The sequence below is a fragment of the Syngnathus scovelli genome, chromosome 3, assembly GCF_024217435.2.
Source record: "Syngnathus scovelli strain Florida chromosome 3, RoL_Ssco_1.2, whole genome shotgun sequence".
Taxonomy (NCBI): Eukaryota; Metazoa; Chordata; class Actinopteri; order Syngnathiformes; family Syngnathidae; genus Syngnathus; species Syngnathus scovelli.
In genome coordinates, this window is record NC_090849.1 from 13,741,550 (window position 1) to 13,757,014 (window position 15,465).

Sequence of the window (15,465 nt, forward strand, 5' to 3'; positions counted from 1 at the left end):
CACGGTCAAAAGGAGCTAAAAGTTTTCACGCACCTGCACTTAACGAGGTAATCACATGGACACGCCATTAGGTAAACCGCCATTTTCAAGTGTACCTAATAACAGGCCACTCTATTAGGGAAATATCACGGTCAAAGGTCACAGGTGTCACGCTCTAGTCCTCCGGGCTGCGTTCCAATATGTTTTCCAAGTTACCCTCGTTAAGCGCAGGTGCGTGAAAACTTTTAGCTTCTTTCACGGTCAAAAGGAGCTAAAAGTTTTCACGCACCTGCACTTAACGAAGTAATCACACGGACACGCCATTAGGTACACCGCCATTTTCAAGTGTACCTCATAACAGGCCACTCTATTAGGGAAATATCACGGTCAAAGGTCACAGGTGTCACGCTCTAGTCCTCCGGGCTGCGTTCCAATATGTTTTCCAAGTTACCCTCGTTAAGCGCAGGTGCGTGAAAACTTTTAGCTTCTTTCACGGTCAAAAGGAGCTAAAAGTTTTCACGCACCTGCACTTAACGAGGTAATCACACGGACACGCCATTAGGTACACCGCCATTTTCAAGTGTACCTAATAACAGGCCACTCAAACGGCCAATCAGAAAGTGGGGGTGAGGGCGAGTGTGGCACTTTTCACTATCACTTAAGCTTTTTCCCTAATGAAGTGGCCTGTGATTAGGTATACCTCATGGACTCTTCAATAGGTACACTACACGAGGTAAAAAAAAAAAAAAAAAAAAGAATAAATAAATAAGAAAGTGTAGCGAACGATTCGGTGAACGATTCTAAAGATTCAGTTCGCTTACAAGTGGAATGCACATCACTAGTACATAAGAGTGCAGACGGCCAGGGGCTGCACGGTCGAATTAGCAGACTGGTTAGTAAAGAGGGCACTTGCTCGGTAAGCGCTTGGATCGAGTCCAGATGTGAGAATATACTCAGATGTACATTTATAGTGCAATTAACCCTTTAATTCTTTTTTCTTTTTTTACCTCGTGTAGTGTACCTATTGAAGCGTCCATGAGGTGTACCTACACATTGTCATATAAAGCAGTTAACCAAATGTCTGACTTTTATGTTTTAATTGGCGAACATAAAAACAAGGAATAAAACACCAGACAAGTTTTAACATAAATGTTTATGAATAATAATAATATTAAAAGTAAATTTCAAACCAGCAATCCAATGTGAAATTGCAGTAGATATATTGGATAACAATATTTAGGCGTATATATGCATACACGTTATTTAAAAACTACTATAAGTGTCATAAAATCAAGATTACCCAAAGAGAAGCATAATTTCCCCGTTGTTGCATAACGGGGCATCCCTTCATGCAATAAAATTAGCCGTTAGCTTGGAGAAAACGCGCATAAAAGAAGTGGTGTTTCATTGAGTGCTTCTTTCTTTCCTCGGCAAATCGACATTCTGGCTTACATAGTTCACGCCAGGAGGGAGACGCAACACGTTCACTGACTGATCCGTTGACGCACGGGAAGGAAGGCAGTTCACCCATTATCTCGTTCGCAAACGGGAAAGTCAGGATTCGTTCCCTCACTGATCTGTTCTCGCGATGAACTGGAAGATTCACAGGTCACTCACAGGTCCGTTCAGTTGGTGAACGGGAAATGCAATTCATGGGAAGTTACGTCATTTTCTTCTTCGTTTTGTTTTACGGCAAGGTGGCACCAGCTTCAATGCGCATTACTGACACCTCCTGGTTGAAGTCATATGAACTGATAATAAGAACGAATCACTTTAGGAAAGTATTCGTTCACTCTCGTTCACAGAAAAGATTTGTTTTGCGCGAATCGTTCACTCACGTGCCAACACTAAGAAGGGCACTTTTTTCTTCTCCCGTGAATATAAGAAGCATCTGATATTGCCCAATGAAACCTAAGCAGATGAAACATGCATGCAAGAAGCAAGTAGGCAATCGGCAAAAAAAGCTTTATTGTGTGGATTTATATTATTATTCAAGGATAAGTGTTATGTGAAAAGCAGGATATAAAGTGACATTACCATTTGAGGTGTTGTTGTATTCTCTAATAAACACAGAATTTAAAAAAACAGGGATTGCTTACAAATGTACAGCCTTTATAAAGTATAATTATATCACAAAATCCTATGACAGCAGTACTTTTCCAAATGCCCTTGTATCACAAACAACACAGATAATGCAGATGCTTCCATCTTCTTCCCAAAAAGACACGACTTTTAGCTCGCATGGAATTGAAGCATATATGCATGTGCCAATACCACTTCACCTTGAGTATGCAACCTACAGTAATAGAATTATACTGACATTGCAAGCGGGTGAAAGACATTCGGAGAGCATTAGCTGAATCATTGCTGTTGTCCTTAGCGGCTGTAGCCATCCAGTTATACAGTTTGTCGTGAAATCCGGAGACAATTGTTCGCCATAACTACACTATGCAGTGTGTGCGAGTTGTTTGCACCAAGCAGGCACTGATGCAGATATTTGGCTGAGGATGTGTTGATTGCACCATAGAACAGAATGATGCGTTGTCATTCAACACTCGGTAGGGTTGTAAAGAAGAAACATTTGGCATGCTTTGCGGTACAGTTGTCCTTTTCAATTGTGCATGAAGAAACGTCCGTTGACCCATGGCCTCATTTTCATTTTACGTTACAGTGTTTTGCGTATAAAGCAGGCTACACAGTGCTTGGGCTCCTCGCTGCCTCTTGTGTATCTTTACACGGCGATACACTGCTCACAAAATTTTGGCATATCGGGCTTTTGGGTAAAACTTCAGGATGAACCTAAAATGGACTGTCACATTTAGTGAAGTGTTGAATACACAATCAACAATGTGTCAGTACTTTTCTGCACAACTTGCTGTTCTCTGACAAGGACGTAAATAGCAAAATTGATACCATCGAGCAGCTTCCTGTTTTGAGAGAATCTGCATTTAAACAGGGCCAAGATCCAGATGACGTCTACCATTGCTTACTCTTGTCAGTCTTCAAACAGATGTTCTCAGAGGGAAATCGCCACTGAGCTTAGAGTGTCAGTGCCATCAACAGGTTGCAGCTGAGATAAAGAGAGACTGGAAGAGTCACGGAGAGGCATAAAAGTGGATGTTGTTGAAGAAAAAAAAAAAATAGCTCTTGTGATTTTTGCTTGTGTCAGAGAGCAGCAAGTTATGAAAAAAGAAACATTTCATAAGTGGGACATCCAAATTCAGTATACAGTGACACCATCCTAAGGGTTTGCAATTTCCTAAAATTGTCAAAAAGAAGGCTGCAAATTATTGTGCCCTTACTAAATTAAAGTTTTTCCATTCAATTCAAAATAGTGGATTGGCACCAAGATGCCACGGGATGGCACCAAAACAGTACTTTCATAAAAGATGTGACTTTGGACTGATCCTCAAAACAGTGAATTAGAGAGTTTCAGCAAATACAAGGAGGTGTTTTTGGTGAACGCCGTCCCGTAAATTTGAGCTGGTTCACTGCAGTCCATTTTAGGAACGATAAAGCCGATTGCCTGCAACATTTTGTGAGTCGTGTAAGTGTGTGAGCATGTGCATTAGTGTGCGTGTGTGACGGCTTTAAACTGTCCTGTCAGCCCCAGTACGCTTCCGCACAACCCTTTCTTCTTTCACCTGATCCACTGCCAGAGTCTCCAACTCTGCCTGGGGCGGGGCCAAGGGAGGGGTCTCATGGGGGATGCGGTGAGCTACTCCCACGTGAGCCCTGTACTGGCGGTCTCGAGCTGGGCTGTGACGGGGACTGGCCGTGGCCCCCGAGGCAGTGATGGGCGGGCGTTCCGAGGCAATAGGCGGTATGACGGCGGGTCGTTCTCGAACCACCTGCAGATCTGTAGACTCTCTCCCTGCCTGCAGGAAGGGCGTCGGGTCGGGCATTGCGTCCACCGTATCACGCAGGAGCAACCGCTTGCCGTCCGCGCCGAGCCGGTACACCTCGGTCAGCTCGGGGTGAAGCGGCTGGGAGAGGCTCTTCCTCATACGGCGGCGCGGGGTTTCAGGTTGTCTGTCTTTGGGCGGCGGAGGTGTGGGCTTGAAGGTGACGGGGCTGACGTTGGGGCTGGCCTCCGAGGAGCTGCCCGCCAGAAGTTTCTTCTTGGTGGCGTGAAGCTGTGACGTGAGGTAAGCGATGGTGCTGGCTCGCTGCTCCAACTCTCCGGACAGAACGGCCAGCTTGTGACTCTTCATCTTCAGCTCCTCCAGGTACTTCTTCTCCCTCTCCTTGATGGTGTTTTCCAGCACGAAGATCATGGCGTTCTTCTGCTCCAAGTCCCTCAGCAGCTCTGTGTTCTCCTCCTCCTTCTTCTTCAGCTCTGCCTCCAGCTCCTCGCACCTCCTTTGCAGCTCTCGGCATCGCACCTCACCGCTGTCTGCACGAGCCGTAGCAATCAGTTAGGACAAGTTGGTAAGCAATACAACTGTGACACTTCAGTCTGTTTTGATGAAACGCTAAATTACATATGGCTGGCGCTGAGTGGAATCCACGTTCCTCATGTATCAGGAGACTCTCTAAAACGGCATGTGTTCAAACATCAACATTGTATTGTCAAAGAGCGCAAGCCATTTTCAACGCTTAAGATTGCTCAATAATAACACCAATGTGTAGATAGATAGATGGAGAGTTGTGAAAACTAGTAACTTTGCCAAATTGTGACAGGTTTGAGCTGATATACGCTGAATTACGTGTTTGTGGGCTGTATAACACCACTATGATCTCATTTAGCCCAGTGAGCATTTACACTGCCAAATACGATTTTAATTGTTTGTTAAAATGTAAATGTATTTATAAACTATTTTTCCATGGATTAATCTCATTTCATTATTTATATTTAATAAAGAAATAAATACATACATACATACATACATACATACATACATACATACATACATACATACATACATACATACATACATACATACATACATAAACTTTAGTTTGAGACCAATAAAAGAAGGCCTCCTCATTTGGTTTGTTGGAAATTTTTAACCACGTAAAGAAAACAAACCAGGGGCATTTCTAAGGCGACAAGCACATCATCATGCAAGTGGACAGTTGCATGGAGACTAGTGCTGTGTGCACTCCTGTCTCACATTACACCAAGGACCTTGTTCTCTGATGACCTTTGTTGCTTTTAGAAATGGTTACACTCAAGACGCAGTAGAATGTATCAAGTACTGCTTTTATGTGTCATATTAAAAAGTGAGAAAGAATCATGAGTATTGGGTTTGTTCTGGATTTTTAAGATGAGAACTGTATATTGAGGTGAAATGATGATATGTGCCGCATATGTTTTTAGTTGCGGTATGTTATCAGGCGCCGTGATGCTGAGCAACCGTGCATTAGGGCTGTGACTCTTAATCCCATTTCCTGCACTTCAATCTGACCCACATTGACATGATAGTGCCTCTCATGAGCGAGCCTCTTATGATACTCTAAAACACTGGACTGGCCCATCTTGTAAAGCCAACGACAACGCGTGTATAGGCTGTACACGTGGTTTAAAAAAAAAAACTCGAGCTTCAGTAGGCCTGCCTGGAGCTTCCCTGGCTGTTAAACAACTGTCCTGTTAGCCAGTATCAATGCTCAAGTCACATGGTGTCATGGCCATGGCAACGTGGGGGTTGGGCACTTGGCAATGAGCAGACAGATCTAATCAACAATGAGGAAAGCAATGACCCACAAAGCAATGATTCAGAGCTCGCCGCCTACATTCTTTTAAGCTACACTTTCACAATTTTACAATTTTTATAAAAAAATAAAAAAATAAAAAATGGTCTGAATCAAAGAACCTTTGAAATGATGAGGGTCGAATACGAGCAATGGATGTAGCAATGGAAGAACACTCTTGGTAACAGGAGCTTACCTGAAGGATCGGAGCTTCGCACAGTGAGCTCATATGTCAGGTCTGAAAATACAAGAAGGTGATCGATCATCAGCAAGCCCACAATCACAATTCAATCAGCAGCACAGGCACTGTTTCCACGTTCCTCAATAAATACTGCCTCCCAGGTCCCACAAATTTAGAAAACGTAATTCTTCACAAACAGTTTAAACAAGTAGCAAAAGGTGACTTGCTTGCTTTTTCTGCCATTTACTACCAGATGCACCACACACCCTCTTGAGTGTCCCCTCTGTGACAGAGCTAGAGAGTCACCTGTGCATTGCTGCTGTAATCGTCGGATCTCAGCGTGTAGCCCCTTCAAAGTGTTGGCGTGATCCTGCTGGAGGAACAACAGGTTCTTCTGGGCGCTATGCAGCTGATTCTCCAGTGTAACGTTGGCCGATGCCATGGCTGATAACATCACAAAAAAAGAAGAAAACTAAGTTATAATGTAAACAAGGGTCATTTGAAGTGCATGAACATGATATTTCACAGCCATCTGCCTTCACTTATATCTGACAATCCATCGAGAATAGAGGCAAAAATAGAAATGAGACAACCTAGCAACTGAAATTATCCAGGGAAGCATGGACTCATCTTCAATGTCTATCACTAGGGATAAACAAGTAATTTAAAAAGATCTTGAATGTTCTGAGTAAAATTTTGCTGCCTGGAAGAGTTGCCAATATGTGAATGAAACTCAACTTGACAAAATGATACTCTTCTTAGGTTGTTTAGTTCAGTGTACATTATGACATCACTGCATAGTCACCAAATGTAAGATTGCTTTAACACATCTTAGGTCCCGTCAACTCCCATTAACATTCCTGAAAGTCAGTCACAGCTGGATCACGACAGTGACATAAAATTCTGACAATTTTATAAATCTAATGGTTGGTATATATAACTAGGTTATACAGGTTTTGGGAACATAGCCATCATGTATATTTCATAATCAGCTGTTGTGACTACTTTTCTAAGTCTTTGCCTGTCCAGGTACTGCAGCCAAACAAATGTACATTGAGCCTCTTTGAAAGAAAACAAAATGAAAAAAACTTTAAATGGGCGCTGAACCTGGAGCAGAATGATTTAAATTGTAATGGGCCTCCTGAGAGTGACACAAGCGTATATGTGATACGTACTTCCCACAGCCTTGCACCCTCTGACGTCACTATACAATAAATAATACAGATCATCAATGCCTGGACACATGCCTTGGACTGCATTGCTTTAAGAGGAAAACATTGAAAAAATATATTTGCATTTGCATTGGTGAGCCAGAAAGGCTAAAGAGATGATCCATTATTGATGAGTAATGTTGAGTCCTTCCAGTAAAGCATTGCTCTCATCCCAGCCCTTTCCTAGAATAGCTCGGATTGCTTTCCGTGTTTTTTCTAAGGCATGACCTCACTTGGCACGAACACGAGACATGCCTTCACATCAAGGTGACTCGAGAGAATCGTGTAGGGCAGGACAGTGAAGCTCCTTGCACGGCTGCATGTGCATAATGTGGCTCTTTCAGTGCTACTAATTGCAACATATACAGCAGAGTACGGGTTTGCCACCCCCTTCGGTGATTCTAATCAGTATAATAAAATAGAAATAGCACACATCCAAGTAAAAGCTATGAGAGTTGCTCTGTTGCAACACCCACTTCTGTTGAATGTTCCAGATACAGCATTAATAATCAATGAACTGCAGCAGCAGGAAACATTAGCCACGAGCTAACATCCTCAGCATGGCACTCCCTCACAGTCGTAGCTGATGCTCAGGCAGGACACAACGTTAGGTACCCCGAACAGAAGCTCATGAGACACGTGCTTTGATTTGATTTGCACCATCTGAGGCATTTGGAAAAGCTCCATGTGATGCAGTGCACTTCCATGCCATTGATAAACGACAACCACCAATATATTTGTATAGGCAGCAGAGTCATTTCAGTAAAAATAGACAAGTACAGACTCTGGAATAAATTTACAAATTAAAGTAGATTGATTGCTTGATTATGGACAAACTCATAATCACTATTATTTTGTTTAATATTGAAATCACGATTATTTACACGATTATATTTTTGAATTGGAACAGCATTAACTAAACATGTTTGGAACGGTATTTATTGAACATGTTTTTAAACACACTCTCCTGTTAAATATATAAAAATATTTGTACGTAGTAGTAAAAAGTAAACCGTTGTACTGGACTCAATCTTTTGAAAACCAATAAATAAAAAAAACAATAAGAAATAGATACTTCAGTGCAAAATAAATACTTCGATAAACAAGTAACATGGGCGTAGTGGTTGACTTGCGTATGCGCGTCTCAGAACGGAAAAAAAAATCATTTTTCCTGAATTATATGAATTTTTAGATCGTCTGGAGCCAAACTGTAATCATGATTAAAATTCAATTAATTGAGCAGCTCTAGTAGATACTGTGACTTATATAAGACGGCCATTTAACTATTTGGGTGAGGTAAAAAAAAAAAAAGTTATATTTACTTATTTCTTCTCAAAATGACAAGGGAGGGTCGGGGGGCTGGGCGGAAGCATAAGCTAAAACCTAGTTCACAACTCGCAATCACAATTAAATTAAATCTTTTTGGTGCATTTATAAACTTTTAGGGGTGGAGGTTGAAATACACATTTTTAAATGTCAAAAGGTCGTCCAAAAATCAGATAACGTAAAAGTATGTATCTGAAAAATCAACTTGTTGTTACTTTCCTCCAATGACAGGTGGGCCATTCATTCATTTGGATCATTTCGTGACCGTGCAAGCTTACCTGATGAATGTGTCTGTACGTGTGCGTGTGTGGGGATGGTGCATACTTCGCAGCGCACTTCCACTTTCAGCACCTGCATTGCGGACAGCACCCATAGGCACGAACAAAGTGACGTTGCAGCCTGGCGGCATCACATCAACCGGGCCACGCCGTAAAGTCTTGCCATATTAAGCGACCACACAAGCATCTTGATCGGAACCAAGCTAAAAATGCTCTTGTCGCAATAGTGGTAAACAAAAGGCCGTGCCGAGTGGTACGGCTTAACCTACATTTGCATCAGATCGCTTCCTGTTGTGTTTATCAGGACATGCACCAGCGCCGCAGCTTTTCAACATTGTCTCCTTTCAGAAGATACGTCCTTGTCATGTCTACGACGACTTGGCTATGACTAAAAAGTAAACAGGTGCAAGATGCTTTGTGCATTGTGGAGGTTATGTGGCGATGAGGCAAACAGGAAGGCACCCACGAGCATTTTGGGCACAATATATCGCTATCGTTTATTCACTGATGAAGGGCATTTCTAAGACATAAAAGCCTTTCACAGTGAACATAATCAGAGCTGGCAACCTGCTTGAAAGCATGCGGAACTGACAATGTACGTTCGCATGCGCATGCTTCATTTAAACACAAGACGAAGGCGATCACGAGAGTCTTTGAATGAAAGAAGGCGTCCATAGAATGCAAGCTTAGCCGACTAGCTAACGATATAATAAAACACACCCCTCGCCTCCGTTTCATATGACGTCGTGTGCTTTCTTACCTTGCGGTGAAAACGAACCCCGGCCGTGGACAATTGGACCAAAGATACAAACTAGACAAGCCACAGCGGCTTAAGGACGTTGCGCCTGGGCGAGCATGTCGCTGATGCTGCCGAAAGGCGAGAGTGGGGAGGGAGGGGGTGGGGGGGTGGCGGCTGTGTCCGTCTGGCCGTCTGGATCAGGTTCCTATCATCTCCCTATGCGACCGCACCAAATAAAGCGATGCATCATGGGAAACCACGAGTCAACATCTCAGCTGTAGGTATTCCGACAAAGTTTGTTATCTTATCTACCGCCACCACCACCAACAATGACAGCAACACCAGCACTTTCAGCAAATAACCCATAGAAATGTTTCTAGGGGAAATGACAATTGCATTTAACCTGATCTTGTTAGGCGTTTACGGTTTGCACTTGCCAGCGTCATTGCCATAACAACAGACTGGCACATGTTCACAAGTGATGATATGGCTCCATCTGGTGGCAGAATTGGATTTTGGAGCTAAAGCGAGTGGGACGGGTTTTTCTGACGTTTACTTCATTACGTAAGGCGTGTTTTAATGTCAAGATTACGTTTCTTTATTTGCCAATTATGCAATCGTCCATACATAGCACATTATATTTAAATCAACTCCATCTTTCAAAGTACATATTGAAATCATATTACACAGTAGCAATTTGAACTTCATCCGTCCTGTGGCGTTTGCAAGAAGGTAACCCGAGATCCCCATTCATTAACTCTAAATCAGGGTTAGGGTCAAACTCAAAGTAATTGGAGGCCGTATTCCACAAAACAGCGGTTCAAGTGGCAAAAATGTACAACCAACCCAATTTATTCCAGTTTTTCTCAGTTACTTTGTTAAATTCCTCAGACCCGACACAATTATAACAATAATGATAATAATGATAATTTTACTTCCAAAGGCACAGTGTTGGTCCTAGTCTTTGATTAATACATTTATATACATACTTTATTTATTTATTACATTATATGACATTCTTTATACTGTGTATATTTAGACCATTTTCATTTAGGTGAAGTGTACAATTAGCAGCCAATTTGTTCACTTACATTTGGCCTTGTCTGAAGTAAATGTCACATTTTTATATCTTGCACCAATGTAACAAGGAAGGAAATGGTTGCTTTAATTAAGAGTCAGATTTTTTTGTAGCGTTTTGATTGCATTTCAGGAGGTCACAAGTTATGTATTTGTCAACAGGATGCGGGGTTGTTGTTTCACAATCAAAAAATGACTGTGTGTGTGTGTGGGGGGGGGGGGGGGGGGGGGGGGCTTCAGAGTGGGCCCCCCTTGTCCACCACTCGAACCGGCAGTGATAGGAATCCATCCCAGGGGCCACTTGAAGATTAAATGCTGCAAATAAACAAAGTCTGTTGTTTTTTACGTCTGCACATCAGATTTTTAGTGCCTCTGAGATCTCCATTGGTCTCGGGGCTCCGTCTGGTCTGACTGCGCTACTCATCCTTTACTTCATGGCTCCAAATAAAACAGAAGATGCCTGCCAAACAAAACCAAAAGCAGAATTATTTTCTACTGCATGTGTCCAGACTAAATACAAGGACAAAATTTTAACCCTGAAGTGTTCCCTGGTTGTGGAAATTCCCATCAACATATTGTCAAGATTCATCATAATTTTGTAGGGTTCAGTGTGAAGCTCTTCTCCCAGCAGGACAGCTACTTCACAGCTTCGCACAGCACACCCTGTCTGAGCTGCGAACATTTTATTTTCACCACCTTGTCCTTCTTCAACACCTCATTGGCCTTGACACATCTTGTGTTTCCACATTTGCTCAAGATCACAGGTGCTGTGTCCACAACAGGGATGTGGACACTGAGGTGGTTGAGTCCATAGGGATCCATGCTTTCAAAAGAACTTCTGACGATGACCACAAAACAACACCCTGGCCCAGCTGCTTGAATGGAAATGCAACACCAGCTGCGCTCCATGAGATCCTCACACCTCACAGGAAAGCCATGGATTACTACCTCTTCTTCCTCAGCCATCTTCAGTGAAGCCGCTGACATCCTTGACACCACACTTGAAGGTTCTGCATTGTCTAAGACACAAATACACTTCAAATGCAAACTGTCCCAACTACTTGATCTATTTTAATAATAATACTTTCAAGCCCTATGCTGTATGCTGATGATTCCTGCAGTGCATATTGTGCTGTTTGTGGCCAATAGGATTGAGTTTCTTTTCAGGAAATTCCTTCCATGCTGTATTTTCATTGAGGCAAGGGCACTGCTTTGCCTTGAAATTCTATTACAAGTCCCCCTGGGTCTGCAATGAAAAGATCCTTTATCTGCCACTCACTCCAACAAATTACCATGACTGACACCTTGCCAGAACTTCTTAAAGCTTCTATTAATCAAAAACAAATCGTAAAGCAGCATTTTCACACATTTCCTGTATGCTTTAAATAATCTATGCTGTGCATGTGTGCCTCGTGCAGTGCTCTGACTAATGCAACGTGAGAATTGAACCTGGGTAATAATGGTGCATAAAAATGCTACAGCTGTCACGAAAACAAGACCTACCCCGTAGCACGTGGCAAACTGCACAGTACGTCAAGTTGGACTCCACAAAGGTATGATTCTGTGTGCACCATCCAGCCTGTGGTGTGCAGTGTGACTCATTTACACAAACTTGACAGAGGAATTGAAAGTTGTGTAAACACAGTTGCTGTCTGCTTGTTGAGCCGGCCTCAATTGCTGAGAGGGCTGCTGGTGACCTAACAGGGTGAAGTGAAAAGGGCCAGAAACAACAGCCACAAACCATCACCTGCCCACCAAATAACTGGGAGTTGACCAGCAATAATTGTGTGGTCCCTCAAGATTGCATGGACAAAAGTACTGGGACACCTGTTCATAAGAGAATGTGTCCAAACAGGGATGGCCAGTCACCAATGTTGGATGGGACGTTTTAGATCGCAATTTTTGAGTTTTGATGGCATTGAGGTCATGGTCAAGTTCCTCTACAACAAAACTGGCTTTCAAGTTCCTCCACAACCAAAAAGTGATCCAAGCATGTTTTTCCAGATCTTACTTTGTACACTGGAACAGGATGAGAAAGACCTGCCCAAAAATGTTTTCGCTGCACAAGATGAATTCATTGATTAAATGAAGATGAGCTGTGTCTTTTGTTTTACCAAACAAACAAGCAAACAAACAAAAAGTGGGCTGTGTGTTTGTGCAAAAGGTAGAGCTGTTTGCCAACCACTGTAGACATGCTCTTGAGCTAAGCAGCAACCCACTGTGCACCTCCTGCGGTTTGGTTCTATATGTGGTGTGCAAAGCAAAATAGAGTGTAAATGGACTTTCTCATTGAGGGATTGTTGTTGGCATATTACAATACATTTGGATTAAAAATAGAATTTCTAAACTGCCAGAGTGGTAAAAGACTGCAGATTTTCTTGGAATAATTACTTCTGTTGCCATATGGAAATGTGTTTTGGCATTAGATTAGGGATCTGTTTAGCTAAACCAAATACCCAACTTGTATATCGTTTGCGGTGGAAGGTTGATTCTGCTGGCGAATTTTATTTGAAAAGTGCAAATCCATACACATCGAGAGGCGCAGTTGCAATGCAGCAAGAGCAACTGTGTGTTTGTGCACATTCCTCTAAGCCACATCTTCTCCTGGCAGCTCGTGCCCGATAGTTCTCCCGGCACCACGGGGTCATGTCTTGGGTTTCTCCAAATATTTTCTAATGCCACTGAAGAATGTTCTAATGTTGTTGGAGTAGCAGAGCTCTTGTTTTTCCTTTCACTGGATACTTTATGAAGAGGCTTCAGGACTGGCCTCAACGTTCTTCTCTTAAACCGGTATGCAGTATTTCCCTCTGAGGATTCACCATTCACTCTACACACACATGCCCCCCTCACACACACATACATACATACATACTGGTACATACTACATGCGCGGGTTAAACACAATACGTGCAGGATTGTATAGCAAGCATTAAAGTCATAAATGTCATGATTTATTTCGCTCACTGACAGAATTATATGCTACTGTATGAGCTTGAATGAGTACATTTGGCTAAAAATAAAGCTGAGGTGTCAGGGAGAGTTTCTTTGGCCCAGTTGGTTTTCTTGCCATTGGACAGAGCAGGTCTGCAGGGCCTCTGTCTGCTGTCTGTAGTCCAGCCAGGATATATTCCAGTATTTTTCATACATAAATAAACATAGTAAGTCATTTAGTCTGGCCTCACCCGCGCCCCACATTAACGGCAGTACAGGACACTCTGTGGTACGTTGCTCTGGTTCTTGTTTCTTACTACATTAGAACATTACACTAAAATGGCAAAGACAGTACATTTGGTGTCATGAAGACAATTCAAGATAACATACTGTTTGTGTGTGCAAAGTAAGACCATTCAAATGTTATGCCATTTAAATGTTAGTTAGGGTTAGGGTTATTATGAACAACAAAATTATTGTAAAGTTGTTCACAAAATCAGATAAGATTTAGTATCTCAAAATAAATCATATAAACCTTCCAATGAAGTAAAAAGGTCATTAATATTTTATGGCCATCCATCTGTCAACATCTTGATGTTTTTGCTTTCAACCCATTGTGATGATGCCAAATGCCTAAAGCAAAAAAGAAGAGAAAAAACAACCCTGCACATACTGTAAACAAGGAACATCATGGGATAAACTGGGATTATGCAAAACACTTTCAAAATAACAACTTAATTCAGAGTCAAAATCAGGTGAATATCTTTCATTGTTAGTCCTTTTCACACAGCACACTGGTGAATGCAGAAATATTCAGGCAGCATGTAAATTTAGGTTCTAAATTATCTACATCGTATATCCTGCACACTTCAGTAGAATACTGACAACTCCCAAAACATCTGCAACTACAGACTGCATCCATCCAAGTATGTTTGGATTTTTTTGAGGGGTGAAAATAGATTATAAATATATATAGTGTAGTTGACTTTGACTTGAGAAAATGTATCACTTGACAGTGACTTAAAAATTATTTGTAATTGTCAATTTATTTCATGCTATACAGAAAGTGAATAAATAGTACATACAAGTACAAACCAAAATGCATATTTTCCTTTTTCTTATTTATTTATTTTTTTACTTTTGATACACTGAACCATTATACTGTAGGTTTGAGAAGTGAAAACAACGAAACACATTTCCCTTTTGGCTATGTTGGGATCTTGTTGAAAGCACATCACCAGGAAGGTTTTCCATGTTCCCACAGTAAAAAGCAACCAGTGGCGGAAAGTATACATCTGCAGCTGCCATGCTGACACATAGCTGATAATTACCGCACGTGAACTCGGTTATTACTGCTATGGAAATGAAGGGCTGTGTATACCAACACAGATGACAATGTATCAACATGTGTATGTTATACTTCTGATCAACATGCATCTTGAAGATCTGTAGGAATATGCAATATGTGTCCTTTCACCTTATTGTGATCTGACCTGTTTGATTTCCTGCTGCAATGAAGTGCAAAACTGACGCTTTCTCTGGGCTGGGCTGTTACAGGTGCAGCCTATAGCCTGAAGAGGTATATTTACCTTTCTTCCTCAAAAGTGGGGATGGCGAAACTAAAATTACAACACAAATGGCTGTTTGTTCAGCAGCTGTTTGGTCAGGTGAACAAGCCTTCTTTATAGGTGTTTTTTTTCACTGCTTATGCAGGATTTTGAATGTCAGTGCTAAAAAATTACCGGCATAAGGAGAAACTGTCAAATCAGAAATAAAATCACCATGTTGTTTTACTCTGGTCTCATTCTCTATCTTATGCAGTTCATACAAAATAATGAGATGTGTTTTTAAATAAAACGCTGCCTAATGTACTTCAGGTTATAAACACTTTTAATTAACCACTTTATAAGACGTTTTCTACCCGCAATGACGGGTTGGCAAGTTCGGCCCAAGGGTCTAGCCTTTGGAAATATTCAACAGAAAAAAAAAAAAGATGTTTATGAGCGCACGTACGTTCATAACAAGCTACAATTATGGCACATTTTCCAC

At 41.8% G+C, this 15,465-nt stretch overlaps 1 protein-coding gene and 1 long non-coding RNA gene across 2 annotated transcripts; both read right to left on the reverse strand.

The window, feature by feature from the left end:
- Positions 1 to 1,923: 1,923 nt before the first annotated feature.
- Positions 1,924 to 9,594, reverse strand: ccdc92 (coiled-coil domain containing 92). Its single transcript, XM_049763806.1, has 4 exons — positions 9,430 to 9,594; positions 6,161 to 6,298; positions 5,870 to 5,911; positions 1,924 to 4,375 (listed from the first exon to the last, which is right to left on the reverse strand). Exons 2-4 carry the CDS (start codon positions 6,294 to 6,296, stop codon positions 3,570 to 3,572), a joined length of 984 nt encoding a protein of 327 aa, XP_049619763.1. The 5' UTR covers positions 6,297 to 6,298; positions 9,430 to 9,594; the 3' UTR covers positions 1,924 to 3,569.
- Positions 9,595 to 9,995: 401 nt separating this feature from the next.
- LOC125994474 (uncharacterized) lies at positions 9,996 to 12,082 on the reverse strand. Its single transcript, XR_007490629.2, has 3 exons — positions 11,989 to 12,082; positions 11,434 to 11,504; positions 9,996 to 10,945 (listed from the first exon to the last, which is right to left on the reverse strand). It is a non-coding gene; the product is annotated as an uncharacterized lncRNA (long non-coding RNA).
- Positions 12,083 to 15,465: the final 3,383 nt, after the last annotated feature.

Coding starts and splice junctions, on each gene's coding strand:
- ccdc92 (XM_049763806.1), bottom strand. CDS start 6,296: ATGGCATCGGCCAACGTTACACTGGAGAATCAGCTGCATAGCGCCCAG. Junction 5,912..6,160: donor ATTACAGCAGCAATGCACAG/GTGACTCTCTAG, acceptor TTGTATTTTCAG/ACCTGACATATGAGCTCACT. Junction 4,376..5,869: donor GCGAAGCTCCGATCCTTCAG/GTAAGCTCCTGT, acceptor CGGCTCGTGCAG/ACAGCGGTGAGGTGCGATGC.